General features: G+C 36.9%; 1 protein-coding gene across 1 annotated transcript in view; it reads right to left on the bottom strand.

The window, feature by feature from the left end:
- Nucleotides 1-26,439, bottom strand: part of MPP6 (membrane protein, palmitoylated 6 (MAGUK p55 subfamily member 6)) — a 54,077-nt gene that overhangs the window by 2,007 nt on the left and 25,631 nt on the right. The window contains exons 7-9 of the mRNA XM_008593469.1: nucleotides 25,530-25,691; nucleotides 6,476-6,678; nucleotides 5,281-5,409 (exon numbers count right to left, since the gene is read on the bottom strand). Of these exons, the coding sequence (XP_008591691.1) occupies nucleotides 5,281-5,409; nucleotides 6,476-6,678; nucleotides 25,530-25,691 (494 nt within the window). The remainder of the gene's footprint in view (nucleotides 1-5,280; nucleotides 5,410-6,475; nucleotides 6,679-25,529; nucleotides 25,692-26,439) is intronic.

The following is a 26,439-nucleotide window of genomic DNA, read 5'->3' as shown; positions in this document are numbered from 1 at the left end:
AGTGTAGAGAGAGAAGCGGGTTCACCACCAGCCCAAGGAACCCTAATACTTATATTTAATACTTTCACTGAGATTTCTAAATAAGTTTGAAACAACTGGAATATCTCTGATAACAGATGAGTAAATAGGCAACAGTTCAACTTGAAAGCAATTCTTACCTATTATAGTCATTTGCAATCGGATTTGTTTAAAAAAAAATCCTGTAACAATAATGGAGTATTCCATACAGATGGGAAAAGGACTAAAGAACCTCTCTCTATGGCTATACTGGTTAAGTGAAAAATGCAGGAAGACGATTGTATATAATAAGTTACATTTTACATAAGAAATGGGGGAGGGAGAATACACATACACACTTACTTATATTAAAAAATAAAACTGTAAAAATAGCTATCAAAAGCAGCTGACCAAGGCAGTGGGAGGGAACAGAAGAAGAGGGCAGAGAAAAGCTAGAGCTGTTTTTAAGGTTTACATGGAATTATTAAAATGTTGTATAGAATTATACAACAAAAGTAAATTCAGATGGAAAATAGAGTAATACCTAAAAATCAAAAGCAAAATGAAACATCTGTATTTCAAATAGGTTGCTTAACCACATGATGTTGTATAGAATTATACAACAAAAGTAAATTCAGATGGAAAATAGAGCAATACCTAAAAATCAAAAGCAAAATGAAACATCTGTATTTCAAATAGGTTGCTTAACCACATAGAAAGGAATAATTTCAGTGACTTTAAAATAATTTAATATCTAGTGAGCTGTATCCTAACAACAATAAAACAAAAGCCTGAAACTTTAACTTTTCAATAATAATATTGCTAATACTGATATTGTTACTTAGAAATTACATATATGTGCATGTGTGTACTTAGATTATTTTCATATATATGTAAAATAAGAAATTATGTTAATGTCATCAGGAACCAAAATTTTCAGCATAAGGGGAAAAAAGGCAAATAAAAGGTCAAAGAAGTAAAAATAAATTTGAACAGTAACTATCAAATGAACCTGTTATGTATGTTTTCCATCTGGCCACTGAAAATGCCTAGAAACAATGTCCAGCTGAGTTGAATGCATACCCTTAGTGACTAGGATATTTCTAAATACCATTTCTCACTAAAAAGAACCTGGGCTTTTGGATGGTTGATTCCAGGTCTGAGCCAGGAAGTGTATAAGAATAACCTGGAATAGCCTGTCATACCAGGAAGCGAAGAATCATCAAAGACTACTGGGGTTGTATTAAACAGACTCAGAGGTCAAGCTGAATAGGCTCCTACTAACTGAAGCTAGAACAATTTAAACATCAGAAATAATAACTGACCTAAGTACATAGAGAGGAAGTACTGCAAGTGACTTTAAAACACAGAGATTTGACTGTGTTACTTAGTGGGATATAACCTAAGGATAAAAAGCACTGGCTGGGGGTTGGGAGCGAGCAGTGACCCGTTCGCAGTGATCCACCATTGGAGGTGGTGTTGCTATATTTATTCTCAGACGGCTGAGTTTGCACTGTGGGATAAAGCAAATGAGTGATTACGTGATATTCTAATTCTAACATTCCCAGTGTTTTTGTGAATTGGGATATTCAATATAAGAGAAAGAAAACAGACATGTAAGATAAAAAAAAAAGTTGAATAAAAACTCTGTAATCCTAAATTTGATTGGGAAATATCAGTATGAATTCATGATACATTTTCCTTCAAACATACAAACATGAAAGCAGATATCCTAGCTCTCACTACATGAAAAGGTCTAGCTAGAAACAATTATTGACCCTGTGACAATGCGAACTCCTAGTATTACAGTTTTAAAATAGTATTTACACTCTAAAAGAAACCAGAGCATCTTGGAAAAAATGGTGCATTCCCGACCTAGAATAGGAAATGAACAAGATGAGCCTGAAACATTTGTTATACCAGATACCTGCAAGGAAGCTATTCAAGACTATGAGGCTCATGAATAAAGGTCTCAAGAACCAACCAGAATATGCTCCTACTGGTGAAAGATGAGACAATTTGAGCATCAGTAAGAATAATAACTGCAATAGAGTAAAGCATATCAAATAAGTCTGAACCCATGTGCTTTTGAAACTGAAAACAAAGAAAACAAACTTCATCTGGTCACCTGTCACCTCTCTGGAGGCTCTCGGGGAGTTATCTCATTATTCTGTAAGCTGAATCCATAGAGAGACAGTATCAAGCATATATCCTCCCTTTCCAGTACAAACTGTACCTCAGAGTAATCAACTAGTTGATGAAGAAAAGTTCTTTTGAAGAACTCTGGTTTATAAATGCAGAAGGAATGACAAACTTAGAATAATACCACTTTGCCATCCCTAAAAAAGAAAAAAATTGATCTAGGCAAAGATCAAAAGATCAACAAGGCTTGCTAAAATCATTAGGTGAAAATTTATTGGGGAACTTTATGGATCAACATAAAGGTTAACAACATCCGAACCCACTGATTAATCTTATCACACAGAAAGACAGCCTCGTATATGCCTTATGAGGTAAAAAAAATAAGTAACACTTATTATTCTTGCAAAAAGTAACAAATAAACAAAAAAACCTGAACCTGTACCTCATCAAGCCTCTAGACCTGCCTATCAGTTTACAGAAAATACAAGAGATAGAGAAAAATGATACAATGAGGATAGAATTGGTAAAATCCAGACTATGGAACACTCTGTAGGATTAATGACCCACTTTTCCAAACAGCTAAATTATAATGTTAAAAGAGAGGGGAAGGAGGGAGGCAGGCCGAATTCACAGATTATAAAGTGATGTCTGCTTCCAGCCAAGGTGGAATTTCAGGAACCAGACTAACTCTCCCACCTGACAACTAAAACACAGACAAAATGTATAAAACAACAGTTTTTAAGACATGGTAAATCATAGGCCGGCCCGGTGGCGCACTGCTACAGTGCGCTGCTTGGGAGTGCGGCAGCGCTCCCGCCGAGGGTTCGGATCCCACATACAGACCGGTTCCCACTCACTGGCTGAGCGAGGTGCGGGTGCAACACTGAGGGTTGCGATCCCATTGCCGGTCCCGGTCCGGTATGGGTGCGACACTGAGGGTTGCGATCCGTTGCCGGACACGAAAAAAAGACAAAAAGGAAAAAAAAAAAAAAGACATGGTAAATCAGGCAACAAGAGACAGAGACCCCAGAGAGACAGGAAATAAGCCCTATGATTATCCCAGTTTATTGGCAGCTGCCTTGGGTTGAATGTCCCCCAAAACTTAATCCCCACTGTGACTTTTGAGAGTGTGAAATCCTATTATGGCAATTGAAAGTGGGGCCTTGAAGAGGCAAACAGACTGCAGGACCATGACGTAGTGGATGGATTAATAATGATAGTCAGGAGCATGGTTCTGAGGGCTTTAAAAGAAGAAAGAGGAGAGTCTGTTTTTCTCTCTGCGCTCTTTGCTCTGCCATTTTCACAATGTGATACCCTGCCGTCACTGAAGTCACCACCAAAGAAAGCCTTCACCAGATATGTTCCCTGGACTTTGGACTTCCTAGCCTCTAAAACTATAAGCAATAAATTTCATTTTCTTTATAAATCACCCAGTTCCGTGCATTTCGTTATAAGCAGCAGAAATGGACTAACACAGTGGCTTAAATGAGTTTTCAGGATGCAGCCCCAGGAGGGAGAGTCCAAGAGGAGCCTACAGGACTCTGAGTTGAGCAAAGAGCTGAGTCCAGGGAGACCAAAGTGGCAAGAGGACACAGGACAGAATACGAGAAGGGAAGAGTGGCACAGAAAGAGAACTTTGGAGATTTGCAGGAGGTTTCCTTCCAGTATTCAGCTGAACACCAATCAGGGCACATGTACAACTACTTGAGAACCACCAGAAAGGCGGGCCAGGGATAGTACCTATTCCCACCAGTCAGAACACAAAACCTCATGAGTCTTGCCTCACTAGTGGGGACTACCTGGTCCTAGAATGAGTACTGCTCCAGTCTTACCTAACAAATTGTAAAAGCAAAACCTGAAACAAACTGTTTCCAAATACCTGTAACTATATCCCAGAAGACAGCTCACAATGTTTGGCATCCAAAAAAATTACCGAGATTGCAAAGAAGAAGGAAAACATAACACATAATGAAGAGAAAAATCATTCAATCAAAACTGACGCAAATGTTAGAATCAGTAGACGATGAAATTAGACACTTATCCTATCTCAGAAAGGATATTCAGAAAGTTAAGTATAGACATGGAGCAACTTGAAAAAGAAGAACAAAGAGGACCAATACTACCTGATTTCAAGGTGTATTATCAGCTACAGTGGGGTAAAAGGTGAGAGTGGTGGAGGTTACAAAGGAGCACAGTGAACTGTGTGGAGGGGATGAACATGATCATTATTTGGTTTTGATGGTTTCATGAGTGCACACACACACCCAAACTTATCAAGCCAAACACTTTAGATATGCATGGTTTATTATATGTCAACTACACCTCAGTTAAGCCTGGAAAAAAAGAGATTTAGGAGACATCAAGTAAATGTTGATCTTGTTTGGTTCCTGATTTGAACAAATCAACTGAAAAATAATTATAACTCTTAGACAAATTAAAATATAGATTGTACATTGATGATATTAGGATATTGCTTATTGATTTTTTGCACATTAATGATGTTATGATCATGTTAAAGAGGTCTTTATCTTTTAGAGGTAAATACTAAAGTATTAATGAATAATATGATACCAGAGATTTACTTCAAAATAATTCAAGGTGATGAAAGAAGTGGGGAGAGGTCTAATTGAAACAAGAATAGACATGTATTACTAAAACTAGGTGATGGACATGTGGGATTCATTTTTTCCCTCTTTTGTATATACTTTAAAATTTCCGTAATATGAAAAAGGAGAGAGGGAGAAAAAGAGAAAACATGTAACAGAAACTAAACATCAGAACACCTAACCAGGAATAAACCACATGATAAATATATTTGTAAATGGTTTTGGGGCCAGTTACTTTATTAGTAAAATGAGGGGGTTGGATTAATATGTATATTTTAATACTGGTCCATTTCATTTTATAAAGGAGAATGAAACTTTTGTTTTAAAATAAAGTGAACAATAATTTTCAAGTAACAGCTCAAATAAAAACAATACTATTCCAAATGCTAACTACACCTAGTAATGAATTTTTATTCTGTATAATACCTATGCAGTACATTTATTTCATACGTGTGATTAGATTTTCACTTCTCAAAAGAAAAGAAAAAAATCTTAAGAGGAAAATAAGACTGTTAGCTTGCAAAGAACTGCTTACCGTTAAAAGTTTGGTAGTGATTCCTGCATCCACCACAGCCTTGTGCATGGCACGTAAAGTCTCTAGCTCTGGAGCAGCAATAAATACCACATAGGGCATGAACTCTGATGTCCTCAACACTTTCAGTGCCTGCATAGAAGAATAATTATAAATCAATTTATATAGTATTAGAACTTGAATTAAGTTACTCTTTAGTACAAATCAAAGTCTATCTACCTTCTTCCTAAGGATTAAGGACATAATTTAATACCTGTTCCTCTTCTGTCTTTCTGATTCCATATAGTACTTTCCTAAAATACTTATTTTATTTTGTTCTGAACTTAGTCTCACTCCTCTTTGTTCCTCTTGAACAAAGGAAAGTAAAACTTAATGATCCCCAAATCATCAAGAGTGATGTAAACTCTTTCTAGGTTAATTGTAGAATTTTGCTAATATTGAAAAAGTAGAAATAATCTCAGTGTTGATTAATTGGAGAGTGGTTAAATGAATGAATATACAACCATACGATGAAATACTATGCAGTAACTACAAAGAACAAAAAAAAGCTCTACAGTAACTGACATGAAAAGACCTTCAAGAAATATGGTTTAATAAAAGAGCTAGAGAATCTGTATAGAATTTTGCGATTTGTGTAAAGAGAAACAAAAATAGAAAACCCATTACATATGTTTGTATTTAAAGTATACTAAAATGACTAGAAAGATACATACCAAACTATTAATAATATTTACCTCTGAGTAGGGAAGCGAGGTTGGGTTGAGTGTAGACGGGTGGGAAGGAGGTAGGAGTGGGAGAAAGACATGGAATGAAAATAAAACAAATGGTGTGTGTCTGTGTCAGATGGGAGGGGGAGTGACTTCAATTTTTTATTCATTATACTGCAGCCTTGTTTGAGTTTTACATTTTATTCATTTCCTAACGCATGCATTTATGTATTATGCGAGCAAGTAAATAAATACCAAACTTCCACTTCAGATTTAATCACATGGTTTCTACTGCTACCCAAGCCTCTGTTGGCTAATTAAATCAGAGTTATTTAACTAACTAGCTATGGATGCATAATAAAGATCTCTATCACCAAAAGGTAACAGAGGGAAAGAGCCACACTCACACGCTGACAAATGAACAAATAAACAACCTCCCCCCCCCCAAAAAAAAAAACTCCATAGGAAATAAAACGTAAAGAACAGCTTACTTGTGGGTTGACATCCAAAATGCAAGTTCGTCCAGTCTGGACAACTTCAAGAATAGAATCAATCTTGGTTCCATAGAGATTTCCTTCATATTCCCCATGTTCCAAATACTTTCCAGCTTTAATATCTGCTTCCATCTCAGATCGTGACACAAATTTATATGCCTGCCCATCTTTTTCATCTTCCCTTGGTTTTCGTGAAGTAACTAAATAAAATAATGTTGAGAATTTGTACAAAGAGATTGTAGCGTATAAAAAAATGAGAGTAAAATACACAGGGTAGCTTAACATTTTTCCATTTAGTACAGGAGTCATCAAATCACACCCTATGGCCTAATCTGACCTGCTTCCTATTTATGTAAATGAAGTCTTCCCAGGCCAGAGCCCTGCTCATTTGCTTATGTATTGCTCATGGTTTCTTTCCCACTAAAATGGTGGATAGATGTGTCAGAGACTGTATGGCTTGTAAAGCCTCAACTATTTACTATGTGGCCCTTGAATAAAAAAGTTTGCTGACACTTGATTTAGAAGAATGTTTTAAGAGGTACTCCTCAACATAAAATTTGTATCCAAACATGTGCTTTTTAGTCATTTTGAAACTCAGAATATAATTACCTAGAGGCAGAGCCCTAAATCAAGTTGTTAATTAGGTGAGTCTTAATAAGTGTGAGGCATGATGCAAATGAATATATTTTCCAACTGACCAGCACTCCCCCTCGCCTTAAGGAATCTATTACATCCTTTCTTTCCACTTTGACATTTCCTAATAGAGTGCCCCCAAAGTGAGCAAAGTCACCTGTTCTTAGTTGGTAATATCAATTTTCTTTTCTTTCCCTTTTTGTCTTTTTTCGTGTCCGGCAACGGATCGCAACCCTTAGTGTCGCGCCTGTACCGGACCGGGACCGGCAACGGGATCGCAACCCTCAGTGCTGCGCCCGCACCTCGCTCAGCCAGTGAGCGGGAACCGGTCTGTATGTGGGATCCGAACCCTCGGCGGGAGCGCCGCCGCGCTCCCAAGCGGCGCACTGTAGCAGTGCGCCACTGGGCCGGCCCAGTAATATCAATTTTCTGAAGTGTAGTTTTATCTATAAATTATCTATCTTTTATCTCACCTCAATGCCAAACCTTTTTATAGATTCTTGCTTATTGACATTACCATACATTAATTGTTCTATTTCACTCTCCAGTGGTAGAGCTCACTACCTCATTATTATTATGGTTTATTAACTTTCTCTCCTTTGACGTGAAAAGTTCTTTCCGAGAGAATTAGAGTGAATAACCCAGGTCAAAATTTAGAAGCAGGAGATCCTTTTGTGGTATTTTACAGTTCTGAATACTTTCAGAGACATATAACTCCTTTGCAACTTGGTCTGTGCTAGGAATGGACTATTGTCATCTTTCGAACTGTTGTAAAAGTGTACTCTCTGACAACGTTGTTAAATCTAGCTTGGAAGAAGAGTAGTAATTTTTGTGTGTTGTTTCAAGCTTAGCCTTATTCTGACTTGGCTGGATCAGATATAAAAAATACGTCGGACATTCTACTAACTCAATAGTACTTAAAAATGCAGACTATCTGACCAAATCATTAAGTACATGAAATTAAAATTAGAAAGCAATCCAAATAAAAAGTAGTCAGTGTTTTGACCATTTATAATAAGCATAAGACATCAAGAAAACTTTTATGAGAACAAAATGAACTTCAAACTCAAGCTTAAGAACAAGGGTCTAATTCATAAATGGGATCATTTTATATAACAGAACTCCCTTTTTTTCCGATTTACTGGCTCAACCTTGAGGGTAGTCATCCCAGACCATTGTGGAGAGCATTTAAAAGTAACTTTAAGAATCACCAGGATGCTATTATGGCTTTTTGTATTCAAAACTGTGTGATCTCTAAGGTTTCTCCAATTGTTCAACAAAGGTGGTATGATGAAACTTCTAAGCCAATTTTAAACTTCTCAAATACACACTAGGACTTGGCTCAATATCTGTGAACATAATTTTAGAAGAGAACGCTTTCTTGATGAAGCTCTATAGTGAAACCACATATGGGAATGTACTGCTTGAAATACATATGTATATGCAAACATATTGCCCCTATCTCCCAACATGTTAAAGGAATCTTAATTCTTGGAAAAATGTCCTTAAGTTTACAAGTGAATTTTAACTACAATCCCATTCTCTACTGAACACTCAAAAAAAACCAACAACAAGAACAAAAAAAAACTATATTGCCACATATTTAAACCCCTTTCTATTCCTAGAACAGAGAAATTAGAACAGTGTCGCTTGATTACAACTGATTCCTTAGGCTTAGATGCTGAGCAACTAAGTAATGTGATTTCTTAGAATCAAACTTTTGTGACTGATAAGCAAAATTATAAATTTTAGCAGCTCTTCAAACAATGAGAAAACAATTAACAAAGTAATGCTTCACTTATTAACCTATAGATGTCAGTTAAAGAGGAAATAGGATTCATAAGGTAGCTTATCCTCCTAGAATAGCAATAGTTTTCTAGTTTATATATTTTACAATATATAAAAATAATTAAATCAACCTAATACAATGCCAGCATTTACCTCCTTTCCTATAACACTTCCCTACCCATACAACCTGACAACGTGTACCACAATATCATGTATCAGATATCAGGCAAACTTGATACAATTAATCAGTGTTTCTTTTCTGTGTTGGTTCTAAGGCTTAAAAAAAAAGCTAAATGTTATATAAATGTGAATTATTTAAAGAAAAGTAAAACACACCTAACGTTATGTAAAGTGATGAGAGATAACTTGATGAATATACATAAATCTTTCTATATAAAAATTCAGATTTGAATCTTTACTCAAAGGTCTGTACAAATGTAAAATACTGCATCTTTCTGGAAATTAATTTGGCACTAGGAAATCAAGACATCAAAACATTTATATATATCCTTTGATCTAATAATTTTACATCTGAGATTTACATATTCACACTTTATCATCGCTTTATTTGTAACAAAAATTACCACCTTCCAACATCCATATGAAAGGACAACAGAAGTAATGGTTAAATAAAATATAGCACACTTATATGCTAGAATATTAAGAAGCTACTAAAATTAAAATTATTTCAATTTTTTTTATTATGGCAAAATATACAAGGGTACTTCAAAAAGTTTGTAAAAAATAGAATTAAAAGATAATATAAATCCTCCCATGAACTTTTTGAAGTATCCTTGTTTTATACCCCAGAAGTTACCATTTTAACCATTTTTAAGTGCACAATTCAGTGGCATTAAGTACATTCATACTGTTGTGCAACCATCAGCACTATCCATCCCGTGAACTTTGTCATCCTCCCAATCTTAAACTCTGTACCCATTAAACAATCAACTCCCTGTTATGCCTTCCCCTAGCCCCTGGGAACCACTACTCCACTTTTTGTCTCTATGAATTTGACATATTTTAGGTACCTCATATAAATGGAATCATTCTAATATTAGTCCTTTTGTATCTGGCTTATTTCACTCAGCATGTTTTCAAGATTCATACATGATGTACCATGCATCATAAATTCATTCCTGTTTAAGGCTGAATAATATTCCATTGTATACACACATCACATTTTGTTTATCCATTCATCATTAATGGATATTTGAGTTGTTCCTACCGTTTGACTACCGTAAATAACACTGCTATGAACACTAGTATAAAATATATTTGAACCCCAGCTTTCAATTCTTTCATGTAAATATCTAGAAGCTCAATTGCTGGATCATATGGCAATTCTGTCTAATTTTTTAAGGAATCATTATACTGTTTGCCACAGCAGGTGCATCATTTTATATTCGCACCAAAAAATAATACACAAGGGTTCCATTATTTCCACATCTTTGTCAACACTTGTTATTCTGCTTTTGATTTTTTAATATAATAGCCATCCTAATGAGTGTAAAGTGGTAGATCACTGTAGTTTTGATTTGCATTTCCCTAATAATTAGTGATGTTGAGCATCTTTTCATGTGCTTACTGGCCATTTTTATATCTTTTTGGAGAAACGTCTATTCAGATCCTTTGCCCATTTTTGAATTGCATTGTTTTTTTGTTGTTGAATTGTAAGATTAATGTTTACACAGACATTTTAATAGCTTGTGGAAAAAAGCTCATGATGTTCGTTCATTCATTCACCAAATGTTTATAGGGTATATAATATGTGCCAGACCCTGTTCTAGGTGCTGAGTTTACAGAAGTGCAAAAGAAAGATAAGTTCTCTATTCTCATGGCACATATTCCTTATGCAGATAGGTGAGTAATCCAGTAACAAATAAGAATTTAAGTGCTAAAACACAACCATTAGGTATTGGAGAGGCTAATTTAAGTTGAATAGTCAGTAGAGGCCTCTGAGAAGATAAGACTTGAATAAAAAGTAAAATTCAAGCATGTGAAAATTGGGGAGGCAGAGTGTCCAGGAAGAGGAACAAACAAGAACAAAAAGGCATGAATGAAAAGCTTAAGGAGTTTGAAGAAAAGAAAGACTAGTGAGGAAAAAAGTATACAAATTTTATATGAACAATATGATTATAATTCTGTACTTACAAATTCTATAATTTGAAGTTATCTTAATTTTTTTTTATACTTTGTAAACCGAATGTTGAATTGGACTTTAATTGCAGTCTCAGAATTTCACTCAAGTCCTAAGTAGATGCTAGAATGCCAAGGATCTACATACAGCCTTTTCTTTCAGAGTTTACCAAAAAGTGGCCAACCTGGTTCTGGGATCATCTATCTACCTACCTGTATCTTATGTATATTCAAAAAGAAGTCACTGAGATAATGAGTCATTGGTTCATGGGGGAATGCTTCTCCTTACCCCATGGCTTATGTATATTCAAAAAGAAGTCACTGAGATAATGAGTCATTGGTTCATGGGGGAATGCTTTGTTTTCTTCTTCTCCTTACCCCATGATAAAATGATTCTCCCCGGAGAATTCTGAAGGCCCATGATAATATGTCATAGTAGTGGGGTGACTTGTACTCCCACTATTTGGCAAAGCAAGAATGAGTTTCCTGGGCATATGTATGTATGTATATATCCAAAAGATAGCCAGTTTGAAATTTTTTGCAGGTACTCTGCACAGAAGGACTGTGAGGCGTAGGGAACCAAGCAAAAAGAAAATGTGAAGCATGGGATAGAAGCTTGGGGTGAGGTCCCAAGGGGACTGCAGAAGATCATAATACCTTTGCCAGAGAATTGCACAGTATGGAAGTTACCATGGAGTATCCAAATAAGCTGCAAATAGGACTCACTGAAGAAACAGTATTTGGACAATCGTGACATAAAGGAATTCAACCAGCAAGATTTCACATGACAGCACTTTATCTCTTTCCCTTTAATCCCCACTTCTTCCTGCCCTGCTCTTGAGGAACTAGAAGCAGCAGAGGAGGATGTGAAGGGAAAGTAATAAAATAAATGTATTATACCCTACTCTTCACAATGCAGGTCTTGCACTATGGATCAGGAATGAGCTTTGAGGAAGAGGGAAACTGAAATGGATGGAAGAATGAAGTTTTGAATGGGACTAGCCCCCCCTTTTTTATAAATACCTGAAAGTGAGTCTTATTTAAAAAAAGACACAGTTATTTTAACTGAAAGTGACTAGAAAGATACAGAATTTTCCAGCAGCTGAAGGAGAACATGAAAGAAGATCTAAAAGAGCACATATGAAGTCAGTGTTTGGATAAAAATTGAGCTCTTTCCTATTTGTATACCAAAGAGCTCTGCCATTCAACAAACCAGTTAGCTACTAATTAGCAGAAATAACTTAGTCAACGGACACTGGGAAATGAAGTTTATCTGTTTATTTAAACAAGGTGAGAAGGAATTTTGATGGACTGATAGCCTTTCCCCCAATTTTAGGGAAAGATTTAAAATTAACTAAAACCATTGAATGAAAGTTTGTTGAGGAGTTTGTGAGACTATTTACACTGTTTTGGAGTATCTATGAACAGATTACTTATTAATTATAAAAGGAAGGAAAGTTACTATTTACAGTGGAGAAATCTAGCAGATACCACACCTAAATCAATAACGAGTTAACATAATCAGTAATGAGACAAATTGATAAGAAGTAGCTCTTGATGTAATGTTTGGAGAATGCTAAAACATTCTTTAAGTTTTTCCAATAATGCATTACCTGAACTTAATCTTGAGGAAACAATTAAGTAAATCCATATCAAGGCACATTTATCTTATCAGTAATTACATTAAATGAGTGAAAGACTATTTAAATGACAGCAATTGGCAGAATGGATGAAAAAAATGATCCATGTATATACTGTCTACAAAAGACATTTTAGAATCGAAGACACAAATAGGTTGAAGGTAAAAAGGTGGAAAAATATACCACACAAACAGTAACCCAAAGAGAGCTGTAGTGACTATACTCATATCAGACAAAATAGACTTTAAGACAAAAAATGTTACTAGAGACAAAGAACATTTTATAATGATAAAAGGATCAATCCAAAAGAAGTTAAAACAATTAAACATATATGTACCTAACAACAGAGTCCCAAAATACATGAAGCAAAACTGAGAGAAATGAATGGTGAAATAGACAAGTCAACAATAATAGCTGGAGACTTCACACCCACCTTTCAATAATGGATAGAACAAATAGGCAGAATGTCAACAAGGAAACAGAACGCTCAAACAGTATTTTGAACCAATTAGACCTAACAGACATCTACAGAACACTCCACTCAACAAAAGCAGAATACACATTCTTCCCAGTTGTATACATGAAATATTCTTCAGGACAGACCATACCTGAGGCCATAAAACAACTCTCAATGAATTAAAATAAGCAAAATCATACAATGTTCTCTGAACACAATGGAATAAAATTATTAATCAATAACAGAAGAAATCTGGGAAATCCAAAACTATATGAAAATTAAGCAATACACTTCTAAATAACAAGTAGGTCAAATAAATCACAAGTAAAATTAGAAAATACTTTGACATGGAGATGGTGCTGCTAGAGAGCAAACAGTTACTGACAGAGCTGACCAAACTCTTCTAGAGTGCTGTTTGTCAGGCAGCATGTTCATCACCTTAAAGAAGTATGATGGGCAAACTAAAACCATTTTAAAGAAAGGTTCTGTGGAGGGCTTTGCATCCTCAGACAAGCGTCTTAAGAGCTACTAATGGGAAAAAGAAGATCAACACAGTGGTAAGCTCCAAAGAACTGAATAAGTATCAGATGGCTTATTCAAACCTATTGAGAGTTAACACGGATGGGCTGAGGAAGAGGGATAGAAAGAAGAGTAAGCATCACAGTGAAGGGAACCAAATTTCCTGTTCTCACCAACTAACCACTGAATTGCTATTTTTCCTTTGGTTTTTACTTCTGGCCACAAAGCTAGGTTTCTGGTTCCCCCCCAAGTTAACCATTTTCATTATGAAGGGAAGAAGGGTTGCAACTGGGTAGTTGTGGTAAAAAGCCAGTTTATTTTGGATCTGGCTAATTGGTCTGTGTTGCATGGTTGTATATCCCTGGATTACAGTTTGAAAATCTCTTTAGCCATCTGTGAGAGGGAGGGAGGGAATGAATGAATGAATGAAGGAAGGAAGGAAAGAAGGAAGGAAGGTAGGAAGGAAGGAAGTCAGGCAGACAGGTAGGAAGGAAGGAAATATTTTGAGGTAAGTGAAAACAAAAACATAGCATACCAAAAATTACAGGCAGTGCTTAGAGGGAAATTTATAGCTCTAAATGCCTATGTTAGAAAAAGAAGATATCTAAACTTCCACCTAGAAAAACTGGAAAAAGAGCAATCAAAACCCAAAACACAAGTAGAAAGAAGTAAATTATAAAGATTATAGCAGAAATTAATCAAATAGAGAATGAAAAAATACATAGAAAGTCAACAAAAGCAAAAGTTGGTACCTTGGAAAATTCAACAAAACTGTTGAATGGGAAAGTGACATCATCAAGATGGCAGAATAGACAATTCCCAGCATCACTCCTTCCCACAAGTAACCAATTTACAACTATTAAAAAAAGAAGACTGCCAATCTGGAACTGCTGAGGCTGGGGGAAGAGGAGGAGAGACCTGCAGAGCTCATGAGGGCATGAGGTAACAGTGAGAGGGTGCAGGGAAGGTGCCTATTGTTCTGAGCCAGCCTGGTACGAAGGTGGGGAATAGGAGGTGGGGACTAGATGGAAACACATGGATCAAAGCCAGAAAAAGCTGCAGCATTCTTCACTTATACCTGCTTGGAGTCCACAGGGGAGACAAGGGTTTTGGAGTGCACTATACTAGCCCACAGGCCATAAAGACCACTGGAGAAAAGAGCCACTCAGAGGCTGGTGAGTTATCGAGGGGGATGCATATGGCCTGCCCCACAGGAAGCAGGTGGAGTGCAGCATAAAGGTTGGCCCACCAGGGGTACACTAATCATCAAGAAAATGTAAATGAAAACCACAATGAGATATCATCTCACTCCAATTAGAATGGCTATTACCAACAAAATAAAAATTAACAAATGCTGGCAAAGATGTGGAGAAAAAGGAACTCTCCTACATTGCTGGTGGGAGTGTAAACTGGTACAACCACTGTGGAAAACAGTATGGAGGTCCCTCAGAACACTAAAAATAGATCTACCTTGTGATCCAGCTATCCCATTACTGGGTATATACCTAAAGGAAATGAAATCAATATGTCAAAAAGACACCTATACTCTCACGTTCATTGTAGCACTATTCACAATAGCCAAAAGATGGAATCAACCTAAGTGTCCATCAATAGATGAATGGATTAAAAAACTGTGGTGTGTGTGTATACACACACACACACACACACACACACACAATGGAATACCAAACAGCTTTTTAAAAAAAAAAATGACAACCTATCATTTGCAGTAACGTTGATGGAACTAAAAACCATGTTAAGTGAAGTAGTTCAGGCACAAAAAGACACATACCCCATGATATCACTCATATGTGGAATCTAGGGGGAAAAAAAGGTTCTCATAGAAGTAGAGAGTAGAATAATGGGTTACCAGAGGTGGAGAAGTGGTGAACTAATGGGTACAAAACCATTCTATCTACTCTAGTGGATCATTGTGCAGTATACACATGTATAGAAACAATGTACTGTACCCCATGAATATGTGCAAGTAAATGTTAAAAAAAAAAATTGACAAAGCCTTAGGTAGACTGACCAAGAAAAAAGAGAAGACTTAAATTACTAAAATCAGGAATGAAAGAGGTGATATTACTATGGACCTTGCAGTAATCCTAAAACCGATTAAAAAGAAATATAAAATCTAAGTAGACTTATAATATATAAAGAGATTGAATTAGTAATCGAAACTTCCCACAAAGAAAAGCTCAGGGTCAGATGGCTTCACAGGTGAATTCTATCAAACATTTAAAGAAGAATTACCACTAATCCTTCACAAACCCTTCCAAAAAAAAAAAAAATAGAAGAGGAAGAAAGAACACTTCCCAACAACTCATTCTGTGAGTCCAGTATTACCATGAAATCAAAACCAGATTACATCACAAGAAGTGAAAACTATAGACCAATATCCCTTATAAATATAGATGCATAAAATGCTAACATAATACTAGCAAACTGAATCTAGAAGCATATAAAAAGGATTACATATCATGATCAAATTTACCACAGGAAGAAAAGGTTAGTTCAATCTATGAAACATAATCGGTGTAATACATCATATCAATAGAATAAAATAAAAAACAAAAATCACATGACCATGTCAATAAAGAGAGAAAAATTATCTGACAGAATGTAGTAACCCTTCTTGATTAAAAAGTCAACGAACTAGGAATAGAAGGGAACTTGTCCAACCTGATGAAGGGTATCTATGAAAAACTCACAGCTAATGTTGTAAGGAATAATGAAAGATTGAATGCTTTCTCCCTAAGATCATGAACAATATAAGAATACTAGTACTTTTGCCACTTTCATTCCATATTTCACTGCAGGCTCTAGTTAGGGCAATTAAACAAGAAAAAGACATAAATCACACTCAGGTCATAAAGAAATAAGTAAAATTATCTCTCTTTGCAGATGATATGATTTTGTACATTAAAAATCCTGAGGAACCCACAAAAAAAAATCATTGCAACTAATGAAGTCAGCAAGGTTAAAAGATACAAAATCAACATATAAAAATCAATTGTATTTCTATGCACTAGCAAGTAGCAATCCAAAAAAGGAAATTAAGAAAACATTTTTTGCTACAGCATCAAAAAGAATAAAATACATGGAAACAGATTTGACTAAAGGAGCATAACATTTGTACACTAAAACTACAAATATCATTGAAAGAAATTAAATACCTAAATAAATGGAAAGACATCCCATGCTCTTGAATTGGAAGACTTAATATAATTAAGACAGCAATACTCCCTCTCAAAAATCCTAGCTGCCTTTTTGGGACAAACTGAAAGCTTATCTTAAAATTTATAGAGAAATGCCAGGAACCCAGAATAGTTAAAACAATCTTGAAAAAGAACTAATTTGGAGGATTCACAGTTCCTGATTTTGAAATTTTACTACAAAAATACAGTAATCAAGGCAATGTGGGACATAAAGACAGACATATAGGTTAATCAAAGAGAAGTGAGAGCTCAAGAATCTTCACATTTATAGTTAATCAGTTTTCAAGAAGGGTGGTAAGACAATTCAATGGAGAAAAAAAAAAGTTTTTTCAATGAATTGTGTTAAGACAACTGGATATCTGCAAGAAAAGAATAAAGTTGGACTCCCTTCCTCACATTCTCTATAAAAATTAACTCAAAATTGGTCATGGATATAACGTAAGAGCTAGTACTATAAAACTCTTAGAAGAAAATATAGGAGTAAAATGTTGTGAACTTGGGTTTGGCAAAGCCTTGATATGATACCATATTTGATATGATACCAAAATCATGAGCCATAAAAGAAAAAGATATATAATACTGGACTTCAATAAAATGCAAAACTTTTGTACATCAAAGGACACCATCAAGAACATTATGTCACCAGTGAATGGGAGGGATATTTGCAAATCATATATCTGATAAAGGATTTCACCCAGAATATAAAATGAACTTCTCTTACAACTCAAGAAAAAAGTAACCAATTGAAAGTGGGCAATCAAGGGCCGAGACCATGGCGCACTCAGGAGAGTGCAGCGCTGGGAGCACAGCAGCGCTCCCGTCGCGGGTTTGGATCCTATATAGGGATGGCCGGTGCGCTCACTGGCTGAGCGTGGTGCGGCCGGTCTCAAAAATAAAATAAAATAAAATAAAAATAAAAATAAAATGATCTCTCTAAAAAAAAGTGGGCAATCAATCTGAATAGAAATTTCTCAAAAGATGATATATAAATGGGCAATACGTACATGAAAAGTTGCTCAACATTATCAGCTGTTAGGGAAAGGCAAACCAAAAACACAATGAGATACAACTTCACACCTGCTAGGATGATTATAATCAAAAAGCTAAGTGACAAATGTTGGTAAGCATGTAGAAAAATTGGAAACGTCATACAGTGCTGGGATTGTAAAAGGATACATACAGCCACTGTGGAAAACAGTGCGGCAGTTCCTCAGGATGTTAAACATAGAGTCACCATATGACCAACAAATTCCATTCCTAAGTATTTATCCAAGAGAAATAAAGCATTATGTTCACACATATACCTATATACAAATGTTAATAGCAGCATATATATAGTCATAGCTAAAAAACAGAACCAAATGTCCACAAACTGATGAATAGTTAAATAAAATGTGGAATAGCCATAAAATAGAGTATAATTTAGCAATGAAAAGAAACTACATATGATACATGCTGTAACATGGATGAAACTTGAAGACATTAAGTAAAGAAATCAGTCACAAAATACCACATATTGTATAATTTCATTACATGAAATGTCCAGAATAAGTAAATCTATTGTGATAAAAATATTAGTGATTGGCAGTGGCTATAGGGAGAGAGGGAGCTGGTGGAAAATGGGTATAGAAGTTAGTTTTGGGGTGATGCAAATGCTCTAAAATCAACTGTGAAGATGCTTGTACAACTCTGAATACACTGAAAACAACTGAAGTGCACTCTTTAAATGGGTGAATTGTATGATATGTGAATTATAGCTTAATAAAGATGTTAAAAAGAAAATGAACTGAGAAATTTGGAAAGCAAAACAAACAAACAAAAACCCAAACCATAAATATATGGGACTAAAGGGTGAAGAAAGGCAAAGAAATGATTAACACACAGTTCTATATAGTTACTACCTTTGGGTAGTCATGTAATTGAAAACATATAAATGGAAATTCCGGGTTCTGAAAACATATGCGGGCACTTCAAAAAGTTCACAGGAAAACAGAATTAAAAGATAATACGAATCCTTCCATGAACTTTTTGAAGACACCATATATGTATTTTATTATTATTATTTATTGTTATTACTGCTATTCTTAAACCAGCTTTATTAAATAAGACATAATTTTAGACAGATAAATTTCAAATGGAAAAAACTTTAAAACTAAAATAAAACTAATACAAACAAAAAAAGCATATTCTAAGATACCATATTAAAACTAACTTCAAAAAACTGATTTTTCAGGGCAGAAGAAGCCACAAGCTAAAGTGTTACAGAAGTAGTTATGGATGAGAATGGGACTGATTTACCCACAGAGCTTTGAAGAGACTTGGGACTTTGAGGCAAAAAACTAAAAACTGGGGGTGATTTATTATGCATATGAGGTAGGTTGATCCATATCTCCCCCCTTCTTTACCTAGATTAGAGAATATTCTCAGCAGGAATACATCTGAAAGATTCTTCTCTGCAGAAATTCAATAGCTTCAAAGAAAAAATTTCTTGTCCAACATTTTGGGTCTCCCCTCCTCAACAAAACCACTGGCTCCTTGCTCATCCACTAAAATAAAGCTTAGTCAGCAGTACGCTGAGCTTCCAATCAGTTTTAACACTTTACTTTTAAGTATAGATATTGTATTAGTCTGTTTTTATGTTGCTATAATAGAATACCTGAAACTGGGTAATTTATAAAGAAAAGAGGTTTATTTGGCTCATGATTCTGGGACAGCTGCATCTGTTGCAGGCCTCAGGCTGCCTCTACTCATGCAGAAAGTAGCAGGCAGCCAGTGGGTGGAAGAGCACATGGTAAGAGGATGCAAGAGAGAGAGGGAGGTGAGGTGCCAGAGTCTTTTTAAACTACCGGTTCTGGTGGGAACTAACAGAGCAAGAACTCACTCAGTACACCCCCCTCCCACTCCCCCAGGGAGGGTATTAATGTATTCATTAAGGGATCCGCACCCATGACCCAGACCACTCCCAACACTGCCAAGTAAAAAAAAAAAAAAAGAAATGAGCTTGTGGGAACAACATATCTAAACTCTATCCGATGTATAGCCAAGGATCAGTACATTTAAGAAAAAATCCTCTAACATAAAAGGGAAAACACACAGATACACCATAAACAAACAGAAGAAGTAACCCAGAAGAAACAGAGACAATTTAATATACAGAAAAGAAACAAAAAAATTACACTTAGTATAATAAAAGATATAGAAGAGAGTTCCCACCAAATGAAGGAAAAAAAAAAAAAAAAAAGACGATACTGTGTGGGCACCCAGAAACAGAAAATAATCCTAAAATAGTAAAAAATACAATTACTGTGATAAACCACTGATAGAAGATAAAGAAGTCATGGTAATCTTACAAAGAATAGAATAAAAAGATAAAGGGACACACAATATGACAAAAAAAGAAAAGTAAGATTGAGAAGATGTATCCAGGATGTTCAAGATCCAGCTAATTGAAATTCTAGAGAAAGTAAACAGAAAAAATAGAAAAAATCATCTAAGAAATAATAGTAAAATTCCCCAGAAGTGAGGGACATGAATCTCTAGCTTGAAGAGCTCACCAATTATCACCACAATGAATAAAAAAAGATGTACACCAAGGTACGTCATTATTAAATTTCAGACGACTTTAAAAACAACAAAATGAAACAAACGAAAAAGCCTGAATATCTGTGAAAGAAAAATCAGGTCACTCATGAAGAAATAACTGAAATGGCATTGGACTTTTAACAGAACAGGATTCAAGAACAACATCTTTTGAGTTTTATAATCCAGAATTTCTATTTTCAGCTAAATAGTCAATCAAGTATAGGGTAGAAAATACATATCTTAAAATACAAAGATGTAGAAATTACATTCCATACACCCTTTCTTGTGAAGTTACAAGAGGATGTGCCCCAGCAAAACAAGGCAATAAACCAAGAAAGAAAAAGAATGGGATCTGGGAACAATAGCTCCAACTCAAGATCACAACAAAAGGAAATAACCCCAATGTTAATAGTCAGGCAGCCAGAATGGAGACCATGAAGTATGCACTGAAGCAGGAAGACTGAGGGTTATGAGACAGAGGTCACCAAGAAAAACATATTACTTCCTGGATAAGTGAGTCTTTGGTTTAAAAAACAACAACAAAAATTATACACAAATACACATAAAATTAGGTAAAGTGTGGGAAGAAAAAAAAGAACTCTAACAATTGCTGGGGAAAGGGGGGGGGGTGCCTATTCAAGGAAGTAAAACTGAATTAACCAAAAATAAAACTATCTTTATATTGGGAGGATAGTCAGAAAGTTACTAGATAGGGCCTAAACTGGATAAAGCAGTAAATAGCAGAATAAAGACATTATTAAGAAACATGGAACACTACCAAAAGAAATAGTAGAAAGAATGAAAAGCAACTGTTCCTGGTAAGTGAGCCAGAGGTGGGGTAGGAGCAGACAGGAGCTTATTTTTTTCCAATATCTTTGAGAACTACTTGCTTAAAGTAGTATAAATAATACTGTGCACATAATAATTTGATAAAAATGAAAAATAAACTTTTTCTCTATTTCACAATTACAGCTTTAAAATACTTTGATCCAGTGAAGTTTTAATTCTGTTAACTACTTAACTAGCTGTTGACTACCTGACTAGGATTTGTGTGAATTTAGTGATTTACAATGCCTACAACAGAATCCAAAGCCTTACCCTGAAGGGATTTTAAGTAGCAGTTGGGGGCATCAATGAGCTTACTCCCCCAACTCCTAAGACTTTTTGCAGTAAGATTACTCCCTGAGAATTAAACCTCAAAACATACTGGGCAAAACCAGAGAAACTCTAAAATTCATTTGAAAGAGACATAGCGGTGTTAGACTAAGATTTGACTCAAAACACCTTAAAAGGAGGGTTGGTCAGCAATAGAAGCACAGAAACAGGAATTATAAAGACAACATTAGCTTGTCTACTGCTTTGTCCAGGTACAAGAGGATGTAAGTTCCCACAATTAAAGGTTCATGAATCTCCAAAACAAAAACAAACGTATACACTAATACACTGTGATACTAATTCATTACAGTAAGTCAGTAATATCACCCAACTTCTTGATCTAATTCCTTTCTCATTAAGCATACTTCTGTTATCATTTTTTAGCTTTCCATCTAAATATGCAATTAGGAAAAGAATGCAAAGACCACAGAATGAGTGTTTGGTTCATTTAATGGTTATACTTCTCATCAGTATTATTTTATTTTATACATCACTGTTTGTGACCTTAATTAACACTGCCTCCTGTCAAAGATGAATCGCTCTTGATGTGCTATCAAAAATCACGTTTATGGGGGGAGGGGGAGACAGGGAGAGGCTGGTCAACAGATACAAAAATATAGCTAGAAAGGAGGAATAAGTTCTAGTGTTCTATAGCACTGTAGGGTAACAATAATGTATTATGTAATTTTGTATAGCTAGAAAAGAAGATTCTGAATGTTCCCAACACAAAGAAATGACAAAGGGTTTTTTTGTGTTTTTTTTGTTTTTTTAATTTTTATTGAATCAAAATTGATTATACATATTTTTGGGGTTCAACATTGAGATATGTTGATCAAATCAATATTACTAGCATATATATTGTTACAAATTGTAATTATTCTTTATGCCCCTTGTCCAATCCCACCCCATCCCCTCTTCCTCTCCCCCTCCCCCCTCTAATCACCGTAGAGTTCTTCTCTCCCTCTGAAAGAATAATGATCACTCTGTTAATTTGCTGCTCAAATGATCTGTCCAATGCAGAGAGGCGTGATCAGGTCCCCCAATACTAGCAAAGAGCAGATGTCTCTTCCGTCACTATGAAATGGGCTCTGTGGAGAGACATCCTCCTCCTTTCTTTATCTCTGCTGGTGACTCTCCTTGTGTCAACTCACTCCAGTGGCTGGTGGACTATCTGTGTGGTGGTTGTGGCATCTAGCCGCCTTCATGACAGCCATAGTTATCGTGTTGGCTGTGGTGGGCCACCCACATGGAGGAGATGTTTTTGGCCTGCTCCGTGGTGCTGGCAGTATGCCTAGTTGTGGAGAGTGTCTGATCCCTGATTCCATGCCCTGGGTCCCTGAGTGGGTCCCAAGGTGCTGGCACAGTGTGCCTGGTTGTGGGAGGGGGATCCAGTCTCCTTCTCCATACCCCGGGTCCTGGCATGGGCCCTGAGGTGCTGGCATGGTGTGCCTGGTTGTGGGAGGGGGGGTCCAGTCCTCGGCTCCATTCCCCAGGTTGCTGGGCAGGACCTGAGGTGCTGGTGAGGTGTGCCTGGTTGTGGGAGGGAGGTTCGGTCCCCTTCTCCATGCTTCAGGCCCTTGGGCAGGCCCTGAGGAGCTGGCACAGTGTGCCTGGTTGTGGGAGGTGTTCTGGTCCTCAACTCCTTACCCCAGGCCCCTAGGCTGGTCCTGAGGTGCTGGCACAGTGTGCCTGGCTGTGGGAAGGGGGTCTGGTCCTCTTCTCCATGTCCCAGGTCCCAGAGCAGGCCTGAGGTGTTGGCGTGGGGTGCCTGGTGGTGGGAGGGGGGTCTGGTCCCCTTCTACATTACCTGGGTCCTTGGTCAGGACCCAAGGCACTGGTGAGTTGTGCCTGGGTGTAGGAGGGAGGTTTGGTGCCCTTCTCCATGCCTCAGGCCCCCGGATGGGCCCTGATGTGCTGTCCTGGCATGCCTCATTGTGGGAGAGTGAGTCCAGTCCCAACTCCTTATCCTGGGTACCTGGGCAGGCCCCAAGGCACTGGCGTAGTAAGCCTGGTTGTGGGTGGGGGGTCTGGTCCCCTTCTCCATGCCTTGGTCCCCAGGGTGGGCCTGAGGTGCTGGCATGATGTGCCTGGTTGTGGGAAGGGGGTCTGGTCCCTGGCTGCTAGCCCTGGGTCCCTGGGCGGGCCCCTAGGCATTGGTGGTGTGCCTGTATGTGGGAGTGGGGTCTGGTCCTTGACTCTAATCCTCAGGTTCCTGGGTGGGGCCCCAAGGTGCCGGTGGTATGAATGGTTGTGGGCAGGGGCCTGTCCCTGGCTCCATGCCTCATGTCCCCTGGTGGGCTCCAAGGCATTCGTGGTGTGCCTGGGCCAGAACTAAGTTTTTGTCCTTTGCTTACTTCTAAGACAGGGGAACCTGTTCCTGTGGGAACAAGTACTTGAGCTGTGTGGTTGCGGTAAATTGCTGCTTTGTTGCTGTTTCCCTAGGGAAGGCTTTCTGTGCAGCTCAGGGTTTAACGGTTGACCTTAAAGGTACTTCTGGCTCTCCAGAGACCTGGTGCACCTGGGTTGTATAGACACTCTGATCTGGGCCTGAGTTTTTTCATCAAACTGCCCCCCATGTAATTCTGCATTCCCGACCAGTCTCCTCTGAGTGGTCCTGCACTGACTGGGGGGCAGATTGGCTGTCCTTGCTGTATCCCAGTGTTCTCCTGATGGGCCTGTCTCCCTCACCACCCATACTCCAAACACTTCCCATGGGACGGGCCCTGTGCTGGTCCCTTGTGATGACTCACCAGCCTCTGGGTGGCTCCCCTTTTTCGGCTGTTCTGGCTCCTCACTCCTGTGTGGGTCCAGGGGAACCCCTGATAGTAGTCTTGCTGTCCTGGGGGCCATCAAAGTCCTCTTCTCCCCTTCTGCCTCCAAGCAACTCCATCTAAAGGACATAGCTGCGGCTTCTGCCGGCTCCTGCTCCATGTGCTCCAGCAGTAAAGTGTCTGCAGCCCAAAACACTGAGAACAGTTTTTTCTTTCACTCTTCATAGTTTCTCCCACCTTCATGAGTTCCATAGGTCTCTCCTCCTCTTCATCTGAGCTCCAGTGGCCCCAGCTTGGCTGATGTTACATTTTTTTATAGTTGTAAATTCATGGATTTGTGGGAGAGAGTAATGCTGGGGACTGTCTATTCCGCCATCTTGACTGGAAGTCCATGACAAAGGTTTTGAGGCAATAGATATATTAATTACCTTGGTTGTGTATTGTACATGTGTATCCAAATACCAAATTGTACTCCATATATATGTATAATTAGTATGTGCAATTAAAAATTAAAAAATTATATAAAAAGAGAAACAATGATGAAAAGAGTTATGGAGATAGAAGGTGGTGATGGTTGTAAAACATTATGAATGTAGTTAATACCACTGAAATGTTAACATTTAAGAATGATTTAGATGGTAAATTTTATTTTATAAATATTTTAAAGCAAGAAAAAAATTGGGAGAAAAAAAGAAAAAAAAATTAGGTTTATAATCTTGCAGGACTAAGAGCTACTAGCCATACCGCGTAAATTCAGAAAAGCATTGCCGCACTGGGTATGTCTGAGGATCCAGCAGGCTTCCTCTTTTCTTTACACTAAAATGAGTTAAAATACAATTTTTCCGATAGTTATAAGCTGAACAAGAAAATACTAAATTAATGCCAATTTTTCCACAACTCTAAGATTTCTGGGCTGAATATTTTGGAGAAGCAATTGCCACCAGGCAGCAAGCCAAAAGCACTACAGCACTATTTCAAGACAGCTATGGAATTACTCAGTGTATCAGTATCTTCTACTTGCTCATTTCCACTGGCATAATCAAAAATTATTTGGGGATAACAATAATTAATAATAATAGCCCCCTCTCCCATATGCCCATGCTCTTTCCTGCCAATTAAATACCAAAGAAAACACAGAAAACTTACATGGCACTGTGGTTCCAAATCTAGTGGGATTCAATACTATGAACCTGTTTTTCAAGCTTCTTCGGCCCACACCTTGAGCTCCTATCAAAACTAATGTTTTTCTCTGAAATGGAGGCATTTTGGCTACTTCCTCATAAATCTGGATTTCATGACGATCAAATTCTAAATGTAAAAGGAAATGGGAAAACATCATGTTCAGTTCTCTTTCATATACATGAGAAAAATCTGTTATACTGTCCAGTAATGGGATAGTTGTCTCAATAGAGAAATATCACTGCAACAGTACACACTTGGCACATATTTGTTTTTAGAAATTTGGTAAAGTACAATAAATTATTTTATATTTTGATTCAAACATCTACTTCCATCCATTTGCCCTTAAAAATTTGTCTAATCAAGTTAGAAAAATTCCCATGATTTTATTCTTATTTATCAGATATTCTATCCGTTGAAACCTCTTTATTAACAATTTGTCAGAAATAATAACTTTAATATAAATAATCAAATTACAGATCAGTTTATATAATTTACAGGAAAACGTGTATATCAAATATGGAGGACAGGATGGCGGCTTAAATTTAAGTTCCACAGAAGGAGTATACCTTTCCAATGATATAAATGAATAACTACTGTGTGGCAAATCTGTAAGCATCAGTTTAATAAAATGCGTATAGTTACACTGACATTTAAACATTAAGATTCTGAAATTTATGTACAAATTAAAATGTTGGATCCAAACTCTTTTCAGAAGAAACACATCCCTAAATTATAATCTTTTCTATGTTGCAAAAAGCCTTAAGGACATATATTTAATGGATTATAAGGCCAAAGTGGATTTGAAATACTATGAATATACTTCAAAAAGTTCACAGGAAAACAAAATTAAAGGATAAGATGACTCCATGATCTT

Source organism: Galeopterus variegatus, unplaced genomic scaffold, assembly GCF_000696425.1.
Source record: "Galeopterus variegatus unplaced genomic scaffold, G_variegatus-3.0.2 Scaffold9206, whole genome shotgun sequence".
NCBI classification, from domain to species: domain Eukaryota; kingdom Metazoa; phylum Chordata; class Mammalia; order Dermoptera; family Cynocephalidae; genus Galeopterus; species Galeopterus variegatus.
This window is presented reverse-complemented; position numbering and strand designations above follow the sequence as displayed.